The following is a 21,937-nucleotide window of genomic DNA, read 5'->3' on the forward strand; positions in this document are numbered from 1 at the left end:
AGGAACAGAAGAAACTACAAGAGGAAACATTTGAAGAGGATGGATATCTTTTTTATTTGTTTTATTTAGTGATTTGAGAGAGAGGAAGAGAGAGAGAGAAACGTTGATCTGCTCCTGTATGTGGCCTCACTGAGGATTAAACCCATCACCTCTGCACATCCAGATGGCTCTCCAACCAACCAAGCTATCTGGCCAGGGCAAAGTAGGTATCTTGATTGTCTTCATAGAGATGATGTTTCACAAGTTAAAACTTATTAAATTGTAAATTTGAAATATGTGCACTTTACATATGCCAGTTAAATCACAATAAAGATCTTAAAAGTCTCCATAAATTTCCATTAAATTAGAATCAGATGTAAATGCCAGCTCTAGCAAGCAGACTTATTGGGAAATGTGAGGATAAGTATACCACTTGCCTTAGACTCTGGTGACAGCATTACCCTTCCTGTCTTTTACTTATTAACTTTAGTCTACCAGATAGAATAAACAGGCCAGAAAGAAATCTGAGATTCTGGATCTTCTGTAATCAGAAAGAGAAGTTGCTTTAAGGTTCCAGGCCACTGGCCAATAGGTTTCCACTAAAATCTGAATTTTTTTTCCCCTTAAAATTTGATTGTACACAGTTGAACATCGCTAGACATTTTTATGATCTTTCCTGTAGTTAGGTGGAGCCCCATGGCTATTCTTTCTCAGCAGCAGAAAGTTATGGGCAGAAATGATAAATTCCATGTATGAACTAAGGATTTAGAAAGCAAACTATCTCTTCAGCTTTCTTTACTTTTCTGCTATTCTGATAGGATAGCAATACTGTTCTAGAGGATGGCAGAGCCCAAGATGGAAAAGAGTTTGGCCTATGAATCCTATGTGAAATAGTGCCACTCACCCACTGGTTACACTCACATTAGATTTTCATATAGACAAGATTTTTTTTCAGCATTTGGCCCATTTTGGGTTTTTTTGGATTTATTTTTCATAGCAGTTTAGCATACGATATTATATCAAAAATGTCAAGGCCAGTAGAACTCTGCTCAGATCCAAGAGAAAGCCAGGGCTGCAAATTAATTCCATGTAGTTAATAATTCTCCCCACATCTTATCTACAGCATCCCAGCAAGCACTTTGAATTCCCTAGTAAGTAAGGTCATTCACTGGACGCCTCCACAGAGAGAACAGCTGGGCTAACTCCTTTCACCTTGAACTTACCAAATGGGAAAATATGTGGGAAGGATGCAATTACTCATACAGATTCTCTTACCATCATCTCTCACCCCCCCAACTTCCACCAGCTTTATGAACACTGGTTTGCCAGCTCTGTCTCCTTTCATAGGTCTTCCAACTGAAGTCCATCAGAATAAGGAATGTGCATTTGGCCTCTGGTCTCACACAAATTTGACCTCCCAAATGAAATCCTACCCAAGAAGCAAATCAGTAATGGGCTTTTACTGCGACCTGCACTTGATCTCAACACAGGCACTAGAGATGAGCCCTGAGGATGAACTATTATTTCCTCCAACAGACTGAGGGCTACAGACAGTGACCAGACTATGCAGAGTCTCTTCTCTGCCCATGATCTCTTCCTATAATCTTCCCAATGATAAACTTCTAGATATGTTCAGATCCTCCTTCTTCTGCCATTACTATCTTCTACAAAAATGCCTTGGAGAGGTAGAGGGTCCATGTAGAGATAAACATAACTGCCTTATGCTAGAGCTCTCATTTACAGGATAAGTTGTGCAACAGAAGTGTAATGTGAGACACATATTGTAATTTTAAATTGTCTATATCTATATAAAAAAGTGAAATAGATGACATAAATATATATTTTATTCAATCCAATATATCCAACATATTATTGTACTGTAAAATATAAAAATTATTAAGATCTTTTACATTGTTTTGTGAACCAAGTCTTTAAAATATGGTGTGCATTTATACATATAGTATATCTCAATTCAGACTAGTCACATTTGAATTGCTCAGTAGCCACTGGTGGCCCTTGGCTACCATTTTGGATACCAGGTCCAGTCAATTCCTTGATATTTGTTCTCAATCTCACATCCACCTCATAATTTTACAGTTGGCTCAAAATGCATATAGCACCTCTCTACCAAAGTCATAGCTGCTCTCTCACTTGCTGCTCATGTTGAGCATAAAGAAAAGGCGATGTGGAGAGACTGAAAGAAATAATCTTCTTGCTAAAAGAATCTACCAGATTGATAATTTTCCTCTATTCCCCTTTTTGTACGTCAATGAACTTGGAAGATTTTGTTTAGTCTTAGTTTTTCAATTTCTACCCTTAAATTTGTAAGATTCACAAAGGTTATAGTGAAAACTGAAATTAGAATCTCTTTAATTTTAATTTAAAGCCACTAAAATAAACATTATAATAGGTTTAAGCAATCAATTTTATATATACTTATATGATAATACAGCAATTTCTTTGCTCATTTATTGTATTTCATAAAACCTGTGATGTTACAAGAATGTAAAATTACAGGTCAATTTCTTTCATAAACAGAGATAAAAGCAAAACCGAAACTATGCATTAGAAAAAAAAATTCTGGTATTGTTCATCAAAATAATAGTAGCTTATTTCAGAAGTTTCTATTAGATTTAAAAACTGGAACAAATCAAAGTACTCCAATAACAATATAAGTGACACATGATTATCTCAATAATTACAGAAAATATACTTTGAAATTCAATTTTCTGTTCAGTATAAAAACTTATAACAAATTAAGAGAAATTCCTAAATTTGATCCCATGCATGGACAAAAAAAATTTCTAACAAACACCATGATTAATAATAAAAGGTTAAAAGTTATCCCTCCACCCATCTTAAGATCTGTTAATTACTTTGTGAAGGATGTTCACTGTCACCACCAGGTGCATTCTAGCACTCAGTAAACACTCAAAGGAAATGGTGAGAGAATGCAGAAAATGGGAGGTAAGAAAGGAGACTAAGGTGTAGATGAGCCTCAAAGGGTGCTGCTCAGAAGTGGGTAGAGACAGCAGCATGCTCAAGAGCTTGGGCGACGCAGGGTCATCGGGACTGCACAGTTGCAAGGATTAAAATATGCACAAAGAGTAGTAGGAAAGTAATATTTAGTGAAGGTGTAGATAGGAAAACCATGGTTTGTCACATTAAAAAAGGAGACAGTGCCGGCCTCATAGTCTAAGAAAACCCCCACACGACGAGGGGGCACCGTCATGGAGAGGAGCAGGGAGCTGGAGGAGTCCTCATAGGCTCTATATTCATGTTTATGATGCAGCCCAATCACCCAGTAGCCACTTTGAGGTTGATATCTGGAGTAACCATTCCGACTGTTCGCAAACTGGTTGAAAGAGAATGGAGGTCCCACTGCATGGCTGCACACCCCCAGGATCCAGTCAGTCTTCTTGGCCACATCTACTTCCCAGTAATGCTTTCCTGAGGAGAAGTGTTGAGAGCCCAGGACACCACAGTCATAGTGCTCTTCCAGATGAGACCCAGACAGCGTGGCACCCACAAATCTCACCTGTCTCCGGTTTTTAGACAGGACAAGATTTAAATTAGCTGTGAGTGGATTCAGAGTCACGTCCACTGTGGGGAAAGGTACAACATCAGCAGATGAGGATGGGTGCATGGGTCTTATGACACAGAGGAGAGGAAAGACAGGAAGTGTGTAGGAGGAATTGGAACTACATGTTGAGGGCTGGGTGGAAGTATCTAGCTTACACCTAAGAGTGTGTGGGGTGTCTGGGGAGGAACATGTAAAAGAGGATCAGAACATGGCAGCTCAAAGAGGCCTTGATTGCACTTACCCCAGTAGCTTTGGACATCTGTCAGCTCTGTAATGATAAAAAGTCAATCATGTATAGAACCAACAGCCCCAGCTCTGATGTCTCTCCCCTTACCTGACTGAGGGGTATGGCAGGGAATTCGGGGAGGATGTGAGCTGGCCACATAATTCCCCTTAAACATGAACTGCATCTTCTTCGCACATTATGCTCCAGTTTCTCATACCCTCTCTTCGTCCTATTCCTAAATACCAACTACACCCTTTTTATTCTATTTGTTTCTCATTACTACAATAATCCCACATCCAAATTCTGTCTCCCCAATTGCCTCACCTCTAAACACTCGTAGCATCTTTTTCAGATCTGGGGCTCGAAACACACTCTTCAGCTTGGTGGGGAGATCTTGTGGCTTCTTCAGAGTCCAATACTCACTCCTAGAGAATAGACATTATGAATCTCCTACATGGCTGACCTTGGGCTCCTCCAGCACCGCTGTCCTCCGTTTCCCAGGCTCATGCGGGAACTTCAACATTCCTTCCTGAAGAAAATTAGCATCATTCCGCAAGAGCCCTGACACTGAAAACAGAAGACCTGAATGGGAAACTATCTTCTCACTGTTCGTGTAAACTTTCATAAGACTTAACCCCTCAAAGCCTCATTTTTGTTTTGTTGTTGTTTTTGTAAGACATAATAATTTCCCTTCTCTCTAGATATCTTAAGAGATTGTACAAAATTTAGTAAAATAATGGCTGGGAAATTCTTTGCTACCTTAAAAATTTGTTTTTAAATGTCAATGTCAACATAGAGGTAGGTCTATTATGAAGGCTAGAAATGTGTGTTGACAGGTAGAACACTGGGAACCTGTTACTGGGGCTTTGAGAGCATCAAGGTGAAGGGATCCTTTCTGAAGAACATTTGACCTTAAGCCTTAGAGGCTCCCAGAGGTTAAAGAGAAAGACCTTCAGAACAGTATCTTAGTATTCACTGTCTCTGGGAATATTATGCCAGTTGGAGAAAGAACGTCCTCACTTCCAAACTGAGAGAGTTGACTTCAGAAGGGACAAGGCTTCATATTTCATAAGTCTGTGAGGAGCGCTAGGTACCTGGTATGTGGGCAACTTGAGATGTCATCTTTGAGGATAAGATGCCAGAGTATTGGATAGAGAGGAGATTATGTTTTGACCTAAGGCCAAAATCCCTCTTCTCAAGGCCTCAGGTCTATGTTTTTATTGGAATTGAGAAAAACAGAAGTGTGAGAACTAGGTACCAAGACATGGACTGTTCCAAAGTCAAGGGAGAAAGGGAAATTCAAAGCAAATGTCCCAAAAGCTGCATTGTAGACACTGGGAAACAATGCAGATAAGAAACTCCCTTTGTTAAATATACATGGGTATTCAAAAGCCCTGTGTATTTTGAGGTAGCCATATAAAATCAGGGCTAGAAAACAGGTACAAAGATTTGTAGAAAAGAAGTTCTATCACAGGGCACTGGGAAAATCAGTGATACTGCAACCCTTTATTCTTAAGGACACTGCTGTCCCCAATTTGTGACCTCCCATTACCCAAATTCTCCTACCATAGAAACCACGCCTTACCCTTTATTTAAGGGGAACCAAAAATTCTCATGAGTAACTCAAGACACCATAGTCCTAAACCTTTCCTGCCTTGTAATTTCTTTCCCTTTCCCACTGACCATAAGGTAACTCTATGGGTGGGTGCAGGAATCTTTTGTCACTCCAAAGGAACCCACTTCATGTTCTCCTGCACATACCTTTCTGTGACATCACTCACATCCTAGGGAGGAAAGAGACAGGTTAAGTCAAGGAGTCATAGACCCTGCCCTTCCAGTACAGCCTCAGCCAGGTTTCTCATCCCATCCCCACCGCCCTGTGATATAACGGGAATAATGATGGCCCCAATATGGAGGCCACAAGGTAGAGATAAAAACTCAGGAGCACAGTGTCCCTGAGATACTATGTAAAGATATTAGAAAATAATGACTCATTCATTAGTACCTTTATTTTTATAATTATGTGTGTGTGTGTATGTAAATGTTATTATGTACATCATCTGTATTTGCCACATTATGCTTGGCCCCAAAGAATCTCCCATGATTAAATAATTTCTGTCCTTGAAATGCTTACATACTGGTTGCTGAGGACACAGGGGCCTTAAATGTGGCTGCTTTTTAAACCTCACTTCCTCTAACTCTCTATGCTGTCTTTGCTGACTTTATCTACTTTTATTGATTCCAAAACACATATGTTGATTCCCAACTCTACTTATTATATACCCCAGCAAATGAGCCACAGGTGCCCCAACTCAAGATTTTCAAAAGAAAATTCTTACTTTTCCTGCAAACATGAAGATTCCTCTATTATCTTCCATCTTCAATAAAACCAGTATCCACAGTCACCAAATTTAGGTATTGTCCTAAAAACTGTCTTATATTCACCCTGGTGTCTCATCTTAGACCAAGCCAGTCCATTTTACACCCTTAATTTCTAGCTACCTGCTTTTCAAAGTCATGACTGTCACTACCTCCCTCATTTGAACAGAATTATCTCATGACCTATTCAGTCTCTTTAACTTCTGTTTTATATACTTCAGTGACTAAGGAAAAGAATGACAGTTTGATTTATGTAACATAGGAATAACTACTGAAGCTATTTGTTATTGCATTTAACAGAAACATGATTTGTCCTGTACAGGTAGCTCAGTTAGTTAAAGCATCGTCCTGATATGTCAAGGTTGCAGCCAAGGTTGCGGGTTTGATCTCTAGTCAGGGCACATACAAGAATCAAGCAATAAATGCATAAATGAGTGGAATAACAAATTGATGTTTCTCTCTCTCTAAAACCAGTAAATTAAGAGAACAAAAATCCACAACTGAAATTGGCTCAAATATGGAAAGCAATAGAGGTGATATGTCAACTCACATCAAATATCTAGGATTCCATCAACTTTAAGGCATGGTTGACTTAGGAATTCAAATGTTCCAAGCAGGTGTCACTAGGTAGCTATTCCTCCTATGTCAGCCTTATTCTCAAGGAAACTTGTAAGCTACAGGCTTTTATATGTGTATCATAACTTACAGGGCAATAGTGTCACACACACATGAAAAAGAGAAGGAAGAATGTGTCTGTGATGGGCAAGTTTTAGAAAAATTGTGAGATAACACTCAAATTAAATGTCCATTGGGTAGTCATACTAATGAGTGTGCGAGTCCAGACATGCCTGAGCTAGCAATAGAAACAGATGATCTCTTTGAACTTATGGAGCAATGTTTACAGTTTAAAGAGTCTGTGGAGGGGCTAGAACTGGGGTGGGGGGAGAAAGATGAAAATATTTGGATAATCCAACATCAAAGATAATAAAAAGGGCAAGAAGAATAAAATGAAGATGTGAAACCAGAAGCAGTTAATAAAAAAAACTCCAATATGTAAAAAGTAATACCCTTTGACCCCAATACTAGAGCTCAAGATGATCACACCAGCAAAGGGAGAGCAAGAGGCAAACAAGAAGGCAAACAGAAGATAAGGAAGGGCCCGAAGGCTCCAGAATGCTACAAGTTACTTCCTGCCTCAACTTCCACATCACACTCACTATTCACTCTATGTAAGAACCAGCTCTTGAGATTTTAACCTCAGTTAAAGCTCCACCAAAAAATCTTTCTAGATTTGACACTTTCCAACTTCCGGACCCACTACAAACACCCCAGAACCCAGTCTTATTTGTGTTTCAAAAGGCCAGTTCAAACTCCTGTTATGACAGTATATGATTGCGCCCTAGAGAAGAGTATAAAAGCAAAGAAGCCGTGGTGATTGCATAAGACTCTCTGAGTATTTGAGCTTGGTATGTGTTTCCCTGTGACTAAGCTGGGTAAATGTACACAACAAATCATAATAGAGTATCAGCGACAAGAGGAGCCTAACGGCCAGTGATTCTGGGGAGAGGAAGAGATGTTTCCCTCAAGAGACATTTGACAATGTCTAGAAAACATTTTGGTCATCACAGTGGGGTATCTAGTGGGTAGAGGCCAAGGATGCTGCTAAACATCCTACCACATACAGGGCAGCCCCTGATGGTAACTTTTCTAGCCCAAAATGTCACAATGATGCCAAGACTAATTAATGCTGCCACAGAACATCCCTGGACACAATAGATTTTCTCCACAGTATCAAGTGAACTTTGGGACCAGCTTTTATGTATAATAAATAAAAATTAGACATCTCCTTAGCATTTGTACTGTTATTTACCTATGCTTTATCCTTGACCTTTGCAGAGTTGAATAGGGAAGAGGAACTCCAGAGTCAAAGAAATTTTGTTCTTGTCGCGAACAGGATACCAGTCTCATGTCAGAAGGGTAGGAAAGTTCAAGTCTCTTTGCCCCGACTCTTGGGTTGGGGGCTCCTTCATTAGACTTACCTGCAGCAGCTCCATTGTGGACCCCTGACACCGGCGCTCCAGATCTGAGATAAGCTCCTTCAGTGCCTGGCTCTGGTGGACCAGCTCATCCTCAGCCTCTTCTATCATACTCAGCCCCTTCCTCTCTTCCTCCTCTAGCTTTTTCAGTTGCCGCTTCTCCTCCTTGTCCAGGATGCTTCTCAACTGACTAAACTGTGTCTGGATCCTGTGTCTCTCAGGTTCCATCTGATTCTTCACGGACATGGAAGAGAAAGAGACTACTACTAGTCTGTGGAGCTGAGGGTCTCTTGTCTAAGGGGTGGGGAGTCAGGCTCAGCCCTGCTTTCCTGGCCAGGTCTCACTAGTAGAGGAGGAGGAGGGAAGGAGAGAGTCCTGCCAAACCTGCTCTTCCTTCAATTCTCCCCTTCACTCTTCCCAAACATCAGCCCTGGGCGGCCTCATCGAGGACTCCTGGGTGAGGGTTAGATTTCAAGCAGTCTCCCTGCCTCTCGTGCCTCTGCCTCAGCCTTCCCATCCAATTTTGAACACGGAGGTAGGAATGACTGGCCTGTGCCTAACCTGTCTTTCCAAGTTTTGGAGCTTGAAACAGTATAAACAAAGTCCAGCATCAGGAATAAGAAGCTGCTAATGGCCATGGTTTCTCTCTTATGTGACTGGCATAAAAAAAAACAACAACAAGGGATTCCCTTTTGATATGCTCATTTTCTAATTCCTCCTTTTCTCTTCCCTGCTCTACACCAAGAACAGCCTTGTTTGGAGGGTGGCAGTGAATGACTGGGCAAAGGGAAGCTTTTCTAGCCAAATCGGAAACAGACAGGACCAGCTCTCCTTGTCCTCAGCTCCCAGGCCCCGCCCTTATTCTCAGGAACATCACCTTCCAGGATGTCCTCTTCTCTATGATAACAGATTTCAGTTTCTCAGCCTCCTGCTGCTCTTGCCTCAGCCTCTTCAGAGACTCCTGGAACTTCTCCTGGAAGAAGCACACGGAGTGAAGCAGGGTCCAGCATTCAACTGTCTCAGTGACGAGACATGCAATGAATGGGACAGAGCACGCTGACCTCATCGGAAGCCTGTCTAGCCTTGGACTGAAAAACTGGGAAAGCCAAAGTGTCTTTTACACTTAGGGGGTAGAAACCAGTGGGAATTCGTCAATTCTCTTTCCTTCTGGGGAAAGAACCCAACCATGAAATCCTTTACGTCTCTTACACTCATTGCCAGCATGCCCCCACACTCCAACTCCAAACCCCTCCAGGCGTCCCCAAATTACGGCCCGCAGGCCGCAATACGCCCCCCTGAGGCCATTTATCCAGCCCCCACTGCACTTCTGGAAGGGGCACCTCTTTCATTGGTGGTCAGTGAGAGGACCACTGTATTTGGCAGCCCTCCAATGGTCTGAGGGACAGTGAACTGGACCCCTGTGTAAAAAGTTTGGAGACCCCTGAAAGGCCATGCAGAGCTGATCCTGAGCAGCGAGAAAGAGGGAAAGTCTTTGATCTTGGCTGGCAGGGGAGATTTTCTAGATTCAGTCGTCTAGCTAAATGGGAGGACTATAAAGCAATTAAATTGGAGCGTGAAATTAAAATATCCTGCCAAGAACTCTGTTGCTCCCCGCTTTCCCTCCATGTGGGCTCCCACCTGGTACTCCTGGGCAACCTCCTCCATGAGGAATGTGTGGTGACCATGGTGCTCCTGAGACCGCTCACAAAGCCAGCAAATGAGCTTCCCATCCTCCTTACAGAACAGCTGGAGTTTCTCTCTATGGTGCGCACAAAGAATCACCTTCAGCTGCGTCCCTGAGCCCAACACCACCTCTCTGAGCCGCTCTGCTATGTTGGCCAGGTGCCGATTAGGCCGCAGATTCCTGAGCTGGTAGCTGGCCTGGCACACAGGACAGTTGCCTTCTCCACCTTGGCCGGTCAGCGACTCCTTACTATTCTCTGTGATGCAGGTTTGGCAGAAGCTGTGCCCACAGTCCAGGCTCAGGGGTTCTGTCAGGAGCTGCAGGCAGATGGGGCAGGTCACCTCATCTTGTATGTCCACCAGTACTGAGGAAGTCATTGTAGCCATTCCCCTGGTTCTGCCTGCTTGGGCCTGGCTTCTAAGGTACTTCCAGAATCCTGGGTAGATGGGTAAATAAAAATGGGTCAGAGGAAGAAAATTAGGGAGAAAAAGAGGGATGCTGACTGTCCTGGAATAAGAAGTCAGACACCTGGTATAACAAGGGCTTCTCGTTCTAACTCCAAATACATTCTTTACCTCAGTGCCTGTTAGACATCAATTTGCAACTTCATTAGAGCAAAGATTATTATTTTCTCTTACTTCAACTAGACAGACAGACACACTGGGGCCCTGGGCAGGAATGACCTGTGTGCGTCACCATGTCTTTGGGCTGTTTCTCAAACCACCAGAGCACCCCACAATGTTAAGAGTACAAAACACACTGCTGCCTCAGCATTTCTGCACTTGCTGTTACTGCTGCAAGGAAGACCCTTCACCCTGATACCTGCATGACTGTGACTTCATTCAATGTCGGAAGCTGATCAACAGCTGCTGGTTGACAAAGTCACAGCAAAGAAGATCAACAACCGCTGGTTGACACAGTCACAGCAAAGAAGATCAACAACCGCTGGTTGACACAGTCACAGCAAAGAAGATCAACAACCGCTGGTTGACACAGTCACAGTAAAGAAGAGGCGCAATGATACTTCCCCCTTTAACTTTTTGAATTAATTTGTTTTTTTATCCCCCCTTTTCTGGGTGTGTGTGCTATCATTTATGGCACAGGGATAATAGCACCATGCTTTCCCTGCAGATTCACAGTAATTTCTCTGCAAATGAGACAGAGGGTTGAATTTCACAGAAAAGCCTATAAACCCCCTTGCCTGGGCCCACAGAGGAGGCTGGCTATGATATCTCCCGAAAGGGACTAAGTCTGTGGGAAAATTCCCTCTTATAAATCATGTTAGAAAAAATAGATTGTGACTTATGACTAGGTAGGAAACAGTAACTATACACAGAAGCACCTTTCAGCCTTCACCTAATCCATTACTTTACCTCCCTAGCCTTTTCATATAATAGAATAGAAAAACTTTCCTTTCCTCTTGCATACCTGACCTGCAGGTGGTGGAACACTCTGAGAAAAATAAAGTTAGAACTTAACTAGTATATGAATATAGTAGACAAATAAAATTTGACTAGACAATAGGCAATTAGGTAAGGTAGTTATTAATCAATATTGACCTTTTATTTTTATTTTTATTTTTGCATTTTTCTGAAGCTGGAAACAGGGAGAGACAGTCAGAGAGACTCCCGCATGCGCCCGACCGGGATCCACCCGGCACGCCCACCATGGGGCGACGCTCTGCCCACCAGGGGGCGATGCTCTGCCCATCCTGGGCGTCGCCATGTTGCGACCAGAGCCACTCTAGCGCCTGGGGCAGAGGCCAAGGAGCCATCCCCAGCGCCCGGGCCATCTTTGCTCCAATGGAGCCTTGGCTGCGGGAGGGGAAGAGAGAGACAGAGAGGAAGGCGTGGCGGAGGGGTGGAGAAGCAAATGGGCGCTTCTCCTGTGTGCCCTGGCTGGGAATCAAACCCGGGTCCTCCGCACGCTAGGCCGACGCTCTACCGCTGAGCCAACCAGCCAGGGCTAATATTGACCTTTTAGAAGCTTGCATAAAAACCGTTCCTGCTGTTTTCAAGTTATTGTATAAATGTACTTAGAAAGACTTACCACCTGATTTATAGCTTATAGAAATGTACTAACCATTGCCTAGAAATATGTAACCATAGTGAAACAAAAACAATTATTAATCAATGTATATTCTGTATTCCATGTGATTGTAACTTAGTGTGTGTATAAAAATAAAGCTAGACTAGCCTTTGGCGGAGATGCCTGGCAGTTAATGCTAAAGCATTCGGCGCTTTCACTCGTTTCGTGCCGATGCCGTCATTCCTGTGAGACCTCTGGATCTCCCCCCGGCAATTCAACTCTCTCCTGACATGTTTCCTGACCAGAGGAGTCTGCTCTGTTGAGCCTAGCTAAGGCTTGGCCACCCATACAATCACTCTCGATAAACTTACTCATTGGATTTTTCTTCTTACCATCACCTAATACATACCTGTAATAGTCTGAATCCTCCCACCAGATTATAAATCCATGGGATCAGAGATCTTGTTTTTGTTTGTTACTATATCCTCTCAACTAGCAGTGTCCACAAACAGGCCTTCGAATTTTTGTTTTAAAGATTTTTATTTATTCATTAAAGAGAGAGAGAGAGAGAGAGAGAGAGAGAGAAGGGGGGAGGAGCAGGAAGCATCAACTCCCATATGTGCCTTGACCAAGCAAGCCCAGGGCTTTGAATCAACAACCTCAGTGTTTCCAGTTGACGCTTTACCCACTGTGCCAACACAGGTCAGGCACCAGGCCTTCAAATGTTGATGAATGAAAACCTAGAGCATCCCTCACCCTTCATAGAGTAGACCTTTCTCATGAGCCTTTTCAAGTCTCTTTGCCATCACTCTGGCATTCCTCTCTAGTACCTAATCTGCAAGATCAAAGGTATCAATTATTGTGAAGCTACTTCTACTTTTTTTCCTTTTTTTCTTTTTCAATTATACTTGACATACAATATTATATTAGTTTGAGAGTGTACACCCTGGTGGTTAGATAATATATAACTTACAACATGATCATCCAGATTATATTTCACACCCCTCTGACACCATACAGTTATTAGAGTGTTGACTATATTCCCTATGTTGTACTTTACATCCCCATGACTGTTCTGTAACAACCCTTTTGTACTTCTTAAGACATTAGTATTTTCTAACAGCTCTGTTCCATACAGAGCCCTTTCATCCCTCTCCCAAAACCCCAAAGAAGCAATAATGAGCACAATAATATGAGGTCATTATTTTTACAACCAATACTTTTATAACCAGTCCTGATTTAGATATCACATTTTCCTGCTTTTCTTTTAGCCAAATAAGAGTATTTTTGTCCCTTTGATAGAGAAATTAAGTAACTTCATAAAAAGTAAACATCTTTTGAGTTGTAGAGTTGGCATAACCTAACATGTCCAGAGTCCTAGTTCAAAGCTACATCTTCCACCTCATAACTTGAACTAGACAGTTAAGTGGTAAAGGAGGTAAAAGTCAGGCACGGACCTGGTGTTTTAGGAGTGTGGAAATAGGAAAATTGCCATTTGAGGAAGAAATTTCACCAAAGCTTGTCATAAACTTTGACAGGAGTCTTAGGGGACTCATGTATGGGGGACAGAGGAGACAGATGGGGAGGTCAAGGCCACACACATTCTTAGTCATAGAATAGTCTGCAAGAAAAAACCCGAGGAAGAGATAAACAGGTGAGGTGGCTGGGACAAAGAGGTCTTACAGCATTTGGGGACAGTATTTTGGAATCATTAATGGGAGAAAAGAATAAAAATGGGAGGAAGGGAGGAATAAAGTACTGATCCATGCTACAACATTGATGACCCCTGGTAACATTATGTTAAGTAAATGAAACCAGATAAAGAAGTCCACATATTCTATAACTCCATATATATTCATATATTAAATGTTCAGAGTAGGCAGCCTGACCTGTGGGGGCACAGTGCATAAAGCGCCGACCTGGAACACTGAGGTCAGCGGTTTAAAACTCTGGGCTTGTCCGGTGAAGGAACATATAGGAGTTGATGCTTTCTGTTTCTCCCTCTCTCTCTCCTCTCTAAAATGAATAAATAAAAAATTTCAAAACTGTTCAGAGTATGCAAATTTATAGACACAGAAAGTAGATTAGTGGCTGTCAGGGGGCTGGTGGGGAAGGGAATGGGAAGTGACTATTAATGGGTTTAGGTTTCTTCTGGGTTGATGAAAATATTCTGGAATTAGTGGTGCTGGTTGGACAGCTTTGTGACTATACCAAAAAAGCATTAAATTACTGCCTTTACAGGGTAAATTTTATGGTATTTGAATTATGTATCAGTTAAGAAAAGAATGAGAAAAGAAAAACTGAGGGGAAGGCTAGCTTGTGACTCCCGGTTCAGTCGTTCCCGTTGCAGCTTTGACACAGGCATGCCAAGAAAGAGGATCTAAGAAGCAAGCCTAGTGCTACAGCTGGCCTGGGGAGGTAACAATGAATGAAATAAACAGTATGTACAAGGGGGCATACCATGTGGACTCCCAGCAGGGGCCAAACCCATTTTTGAAGACAGATGATAGATTCTTACAGATATACGGCAGTTAAAACTAACAATGGAGAAGGATAGGGGAACCCAAAAGTTAGAAACATGGCTTCAGTAATAGTAGCTTTTAGATGTAATCAATAGGAAACTATATACGGGATAAGAAATAGTTAATCTGCTTGCTCCTCTTTCTTAGGGCTTCCTGGCCCTCCCCCTTTGAAATTCAGGGAGAAGTTTAACTTTGAAGGAGAATCTGGGAGGTGTTCTTGGAAGCAGGTATTTAGGAAGAGCTTGAGGATTAGAGAAGTCTTGCAAGAGGCTCAATCACAAATCTTAAATCTTTATCTTGTCTCACAGACAGAATAAGGAAGGAGTCTCTTTTACAGGTGGCTCCCAGAGGCGCCAGGCCCCTGCTGTGCCTCAAGAGGCCGGACTCTGGCTGTCCCAGAAAGAATGCCAGATGGACCAGCAGTGGACCTATACTAATTATACCTGTTAAATTACCAAGGAGATAGTCCTGCCAAAGGAACTGCCCCTCCCCCATCTCCTGTGCATCCTCCTGTCAGTGACCAAGGCCATAAACCAGGATATGCTAATCTGAGAATACAAGGTGTGCCACCCCTATGGCAACAGACGTCTGTGTCAATAGATGCCTGTGGCAGCCGCCCCCAAACCCTATGCGGAGCACTCGCTCCCTCAGCTCAGGGCTGATGCCTTCCTGGTCTCAGCCCATCGGCTGGCAGATGCCTTAATAAACCTTTTACTTTAAAACCTCTTCAGATTGGTTCCTCTTGCCACCCAACCTTACAACATAGACAAAGACAATCATACAGACAAGTATGCGTGAAAATATTTGTTTAAAGGAGGAGTGGAAAGAAAACAGAAAATCATAAGATACCATTTTCTGATCACATTTTATATTTTAGGCAATGGTTGAATTCCTTCCAGGCATTATATAATATAATCCTACAATAATTCTATCAGGTCCAAATCCTGAATTTATTGGTCTCTAGCTTTGAAACCTGGGGTTGTTTCCTGATCCAAGATGTAGCTTACTCTTTTGTGTATTGCTGAAATCAATTCCTCCCTTATCACATATTTGTGATAATTATCTGAGTTAATGTGTAGAATTGTCTCAGTTAACTAGTTATCAATATATGTTACTTAAGCAGTGCCTGTTCTTTGATCTTTCATTACTCTTAACTCTATCTAACATTCAGGAAAAGAGCCTCTTCAATGTTATTACTAGGGATAGGGACAAAGCAAAGTCTACCTAAATATTTGTTTTAAGAATAAATGATTTGCTTTCTTACTCCCTTATGTATCTTCTTACTTCTTCTGGACCTAGAAGAAATATTCACTATCTCAATTCACAACAAGGTTTATGACATTTAAGCTCAATGCAAAAAAGCTAGACCTGACCCAGTGGTTTCTGTGTGCCCGGCACTAGGGTCAGGTAAGAAATCTAGAAGCTTGTCCACTACACACTAGAGATGCTACAGTTTACTCTCACTTTTTATCTGTACTAATATTAAGATGTGTAACAGGGGTACTCATTCATTGCAAAATTGTACAGCCGTTTTCAAAGAGTTCTGAGATGTCTTACAAATATAAACATACTCTTTCCATATGATCAAGCCATTATGCTCCTTGGTATTTACCCAAAGGGGAAGAAAAGTTATGTCTACACAAAAACCTGAACACAGACATTTATAGCAGCTTTATTCATAACTGTCAAAACTTGGAAGCAACCATGATGTCCCCCTTGGTGAATGGATAAACTGTGATCTATCCAGACAATAAAATATTATTCAGCACTAAAAAGAAATAAGCTATGACACCATGAAAAGGCATGAAGGAACCTTAAATGCCTATTACTAAGGGGAAAAAGTAAATCTGAAAATACAGTGGTACCTTGAGATACAAACAGACCAACATACGATTTTTTAAAGATACAAGCTGCAACTCGGTCCGTATTTTTTGTTCGAGATCTGAGCGAAATTCCGAGATACGAGTCGTGATTCAGGGAGCTGCCACTAGTTGGCGTGTTGGCGCACAAGTCCAGTTTGATATATGAGTTGACTGACTAACGAGCTCTGTTATAGAACGAATTAAATTCGTGTCTCAAGGTACCACTGTACTACATACTGCAAGATTCCAACTATATGATATTGTGAAAAAGGGAAAACTATGAACACAATAAAATGATTAGTGGTTGCCAGGGTTTTGGGTGGGGACATGAACAGGAAGAGCATGAAGGATTTGTAGGGCACTGAAACTATGCTGTATGAGACTATAATGATAGATATATGTCATTACGCATTTGTCAAAATCCATTGAACATACACCAAACCACGACATATACTATGGACTTTAGGAGATTATAATGTGTCAGTGTAAGTGCATCAGTGGTAACAAATGTACCTCTCTGGTGGGGGCCGGTAACATGCATGTATTGGGGCAGAAGGTTTATGGAAATTTCTGTATCTTCCCCTCAATTTTTCTGGGAACATAAAACTGCTCTTAAGAAAGTAATATTTTAAAAACATTTTTGGTGATACTACGATTTTAACTGAATCCACTGCATCTTCCCAACATAAATATATACACATAATACACATACACTTGTTTCAGGAAAAAGTGGACTTGGTATCTCTTAGGGGAGAGTTTTGGCCACATAAATGCAATGCAATAATCACCAAAAACTGGAAATAATCTATAAAACTGTTAACTGGTAAATAAACAAACAACTTGTGGTATATCCAAACGATGGCATATTACAAAACAATAATATGGACTCCTGATACATACAACAAGGTAAATCTCAAAAGCATTTTCCTAAGTGAAGAAAACCAGACAGAAAAAATAAGTTAACGTATGATTCCATACATATGAAATCTAGAAAAGACAAAACTATACTATTTGAAAGCAAATTAGTGGACTCCAGGGCCCAGGGATATAAGAAGGGGCTGAACTGTGAAAAGACAGAAAATTTTGGGTATGATGGAAATGCCCTTTATAGATCATTATTATGTTGGTGATTATGATAGGGTATCAGTATAGTATACAATCAATAACATACATACACACACACACACACACACACACACACACACACACACATCGTATTTTTCGCTCCATAAGATGCACTTTACCCCCAAAAAGTGGAGAGGAAAATGCCCGTGCATCCTATGGAGCGAAAATATGGTATTTTATTAAATATTTTAACACATCATGGTTCAGAATATTTTTTTTTCTTATTTTCCTCCTTAAAACCCTAGGTGTGTCTCATGGTCAGTGTGTCTCATAGAGTAAAAAATATGGTGTTTATATATGATTGCTAGTGCACCATACATAACCTGTTTTCTAGATTTCCTTTAGCACTGCCCCTCCCCCTACCCAGGAATGTAGTTGAACTACTGAAGTAGGACGCTTCCACCCTTGAGGAGATGACTGGCGCCCAAGAAGCGATAAAGACCGTGATTAGATCAGAACGCTATGTAGAAATTACAATCCTGGGAACCGGCCATCTTGCTTGATGCCTCTTATAATGTCGGGAATCAGCTATCTTACTTTATGACTAACTGCATGTCCCCCATAGTACTAACTTCACCTGAAAAAGTATATAATCAGCTCTTGCAACTGAGAGTGTAAGGCAGACTTTGGGCTCAGATATGACGTCTGTCTTCTCAAGTTGCTGGCAATCTTGATTAAAGATGCTTGTGATTCTCTCAGACCCAGTCTCTGCTTATCGGCTATTGCGGTGATGAGTGACCTGAACGCCAGACCGGGTGTAGTCCAGTAAGTTACACAACACTATACATGTCAAAACTCATGGAATTGTAACTTAAAATTGATAAATTACTAGATGTAAACTATAACTCATTAGAGCTGACAAAAACAAAAGAAAAAATGCAATGAGAAAAATTGAAAGCTTGGCTTTCTGAGCTTCTAAGCATAAATTAGAACTGTGTTGTTGAATATGGTAGCTATATATGGCTATGGAGCACTTGAAACGTGGCTATTTGGAAATGAGAGGTAAATATATATAGAATACATACTGGATTTCAAAGATTTAGTAAGGAAAAAAAACCCTAAAATATCTCATTAATATTTTTACAGGTCCTAATAATATTTTGGTACATTCAGTTAAATATGTTAAAATCAATTTTACCTTTTTCCTCTTATTATTTAATAATGAGGCCACTAGAAAATTTAAAATTTTATATTTGGCCCCTTTATATTTCTATATTTCTTTCCCATCTAATCATCTAATGCACTATTTTGGATAGTCAAGTCAAAGGATTCTTTTTTTTTTTTTTTTTAACAGAGATAGAGAGTCAGAGAGAGGGATAGATAGGGACAGACATACAGGAATGGAGAGAGATGAGAAGCATCAATCATCAGTTTTTCATTGTGGCACTTTAGTTGTTCATTGATTGCTTTCTCATATGTGCCTTGACCATGGAGCTACAGACCGAGTAACCCCTTGCTCGAGCCAGCGACCTTGGGTCCGAGCTGGTGAGCTTTGCTCAAACCAGATGAGCCCGCGCTAAAACTGGCAACCTCAGGGTCTCGAACCTGGGTCCTCCGCATCCCAGTCTGACGCTCTATCCACTGCGTCACCGCCTGGTCAGGCAAATCAAAGGATTCTTGAAGAAAAGAGATGATGTAAGTATCTCTGTCTCTTGTCAATGGGGTATAATAAAGTTGACAGTGGAGAAAAATAGAAATTGCGAAGGATTGTTCACTAACATATCTTTCGTAAGAGTTTGAGTAATCCTTGCCTACATACCAGCAGGCCCTTGACCACCAGCTGCAGATGAGCACAGCCCACAAGAGATATGGAAGGCCAACTGAGTCTCAGACTGAACTGAGTGAGGCCAGGGTCTTGTGAGCACTGTGGTTGGGCTGAGATGTCAGTCTGGCTGTGTGAGGACAGCAGAACCCACAGCCTGACGTCCTGAAGCCCTGAGGATCAAATTAACAAATGAAAGAGGCCAAATTCATGACAGTTGGAAACAGGTGGAAACAGTTATATCAGGAGCAAAAAGCCTGAATAAGGTCAAGTAGTCTGCTAATCAGCAGCAAGGGAATCCAGTGAAGCTCTTTATGCAGAATCTCTAGGCACTCACCCTGACCAATTCAGTCTTTGCATTTTAAGATCTTCAGGTGATTCTTATGCATATCATGGCTTCAGAAGTAGCACCTGAGGTAAGCTAGTCTCTTTTCCAAGTAGATGCAATTTAAGGTGCAAAATAGCTAGAAAGGGGCAGGGGTGGGGGTAGGGGTGGTGGAGGGATAAAGGTGAGAATGCAGAGAATAAACTGATATTTAGATCTAAACCATCTGTTAGAATAGATTTCAATTTGATATCAAAATGGCTTTTATAATAGTCAGTGACTAGGCAGGATCTATTAAGGTTCGACCAGAATGGGGGGGGGGGGGGCAACTCAGAATGAAAATTAGAAAAAAGATGGACAGGCCTGTCCCTAAACTAGGATATTTAGTGAAAATAAATCTGAACAGATGCTAACTGTGTCTATACAGTAAATTGGACTTCATGTGTTTAGGGAATAACAATATTTTCATCTTTGTGTAGAATCACATTCCACTCTAACCTATTATCTGGAGTTGATTATCTAACAAGTGGCGCTCCACATACATTTGAATTGGAACATAATCAGCTCCAAATATTTTCTTTAAAGTTCAAAAGTATTGCTACCCCCACACACTTCAAAAACTTTTTACTGATTGCAAAGTCTTAAAATACTGTCCTGCACAGGTTTTCTTCCCCCCAGTATTAGATAATCCATTAGCTGAGGGGTTTTGTTTGTTTGTTTTTTAGGATAAATTATAAAATTTTTATGTTTCTTTTTTTTCTGCATTTGTGACATTCCACTTGGAATTCTTAACTGTTGTATTTTAATTTTAGATGTCAGTAGGCATACTTTCCTTTATCATAGTACATTTTACCATACTTCATTCCCTACTCTATTTTAAAGCATTGAGTTTGTCAATAATAATAATTGGAGTAACAGTAATAGTAATTCTATTTAGAAGTCTCCTGAGTATTTATTAAAATATATACTCTGCCTCAATCGTCATCAAAACTCTGGGACCTAAATACTACTGCCTATTTTACTGATGGAAGAAATAAAGGTCTAAAACAGGAGGGGGGCATACAGTCAGAAATCCAGGCTGCAACACCTCACCCATGCTCTTAACCACACCTCTTTGTCTTGACTGATGATTGGTTACAAGTCCCTAAGCTCCTTTGTCGGGAGGATGGAAAAGAAGTATAAAATTATCAATATCACGATCTCCCTAAGGGATGGGACCTCATCTCTTTCACTGCTCTGTCACCTGTGCTAGGAAGTGACGAGTAGCCCGGTCGCAGAGCAGCCGGTAGGCCTCTCCCTGTGATGGGCACACGGAGGCAAGGAGAAGCTCCAGACATGAGCAGTACCAGGTGGTTAGGGTTCTTCAGAACAAACCAAGGAGTTTTCAACAGATGCTGAGGAACAGAGGGCGCTCCTTCTTTCGGTGTTTTTTTTTCCCTAACACAACCAGAGGGTGGCCCTGCCCCTTTCGGAGACTGCAGGTAGTCCGCGCTAGCCCGCAGGCCGAGCCCAGCGCAGCAGCGCCGCCTCCCTCCGGAGCAGTCTAGCCCCGAGGCTGGGAGACGAACGGTGCTCACTTCCTGGGCTAGAAAGGCAGGAGATGGGGGAGGGGCTGCTGGCCGCGGAGTCCTCGCCCGGTCCGGTTTGTCGTCATTCCCCACCAGAACTTCCAGAGCTGCCTCCCCCACATTCTTTACTTCCAGAACCAGGGTTTCAGCATCACTACTCTTTACAGACTCCTCCTGGCTCTAAAGGTGTCTCTGTTGGGCCCCTTTCCCAAACTAGGGTCAACTCAAAATGCACAGTCCTCCCTTACTCTTCCTCCACTCACGAACCCCCAACCCAACCTGAATGCTGGTCAAACGCTCAGGACAAGTGGGCACAGCAGTGGCTGACCAAGAAAATGGATTGGATTACTAACCTGGAATCCGTAGCCTGGATCAGAGCCGAAGTTTTGCAGCCGCTGCCACCCCCACCAAGCAGAAAGACTCAGGGGGAAAGAGGCGGGGCGAGGGGCGGGGGAGATCCATCCTGCTGATAGGGCGGATTCGCTCAGCGTGGCCTTGGGTCCTGCACTGGGGCCTCTGGTCACCAACGTCCCAATTGGCCTTGATGTGTTCCCTGACATGACTGCAAACTCTGATGCCTTGGAGAACACCTAAGACCAGAGAGACTTTCTGACATCATGTCAGTGTTCAGGAACACGGATAATACATCTGTACTCTATATTAATATAAATAAGTGAATAAAAATATCTAAAGTTAGAGGAGTGAGTCAAGATAACCACTTGGCATCATAATGGCATATTTAGTGATATGATAATTAAAATTATCCATTTAAAATTGCAGTTTCTATTTTAAAATTATATTTAATTTAGCCTATAGAACTGAGACTGTGTGTTTTTCTATCCTTCTATAATATGCAAA

General features: G+C 41.7%; 1 protein-coding gene across 3 annotated transcripts; it reads right to left on the reverse strand.

Moving 5' to 3' along the window:
* Positions 1–1,864: 1,864 nt before the first annotated feature.
* On the reverse strand, positions 1,865–21,506 carry LOC136394141 (tripartite motif-containing protein 6-like). 3 transcript variants are annotated; one of them, XM_066366829.1, is made up of 8 exons: positions 21,433–21,506; positions 9,842–10,323; positions 9,081–9,176; positions 8,207–8,431; positions 5,550–5,572; positions 4,113–4,213; positions 3,804–3,830; positions 1,865–3,582 (listed from the first exon to the last, which is right to left on the reverse strand). In XM_066366829.1, the coding sequence occupies exons 2-8, from the start codon at positions 10,271–10,273 to the stop codon at positions 3,020–3,022; spliced, it is 1,467 nt and encodes a 488-aa protein (XP_066222926.1). In that variant the 5' UTR covers positions 10,274–10,323; positions 21,433–21,506; the 3' UTR covers positions 1,865–3,019. The 3 variants fall into 3 exon arrangements, with proteins under 3 accessions (XP_066222926.1, XP_066222916.1, XP_066222935.1); XM_066366819.1 differs by having other exon boundaries at positions 8,207–8,437; XM_066366838.1 differs by lacking the exon at positions 21,433–21,506 and having other exon boundaries at positions 8,207–8,437; positions 9,842–9,962; positions 10,229–10,319.
* Positions 21,507–21,937: the final 431 nt, after the last annotated feature.

This window comes from Saccopteryx leptura, chromosome 1, assembly GCF_036850995.1.
Source record: "Saccopteryx leptura isolate mSacLep1 chromosome 1, mSacLep1_pri_phased_curated, whole genome shotgun sequence".
Lineage (NCBI taxonomy): Eukaryota > Metazoa > Chordata > Mammalia > Chiroptera > Emballonuridae > Saccopteryx > Saccopteryx leptura.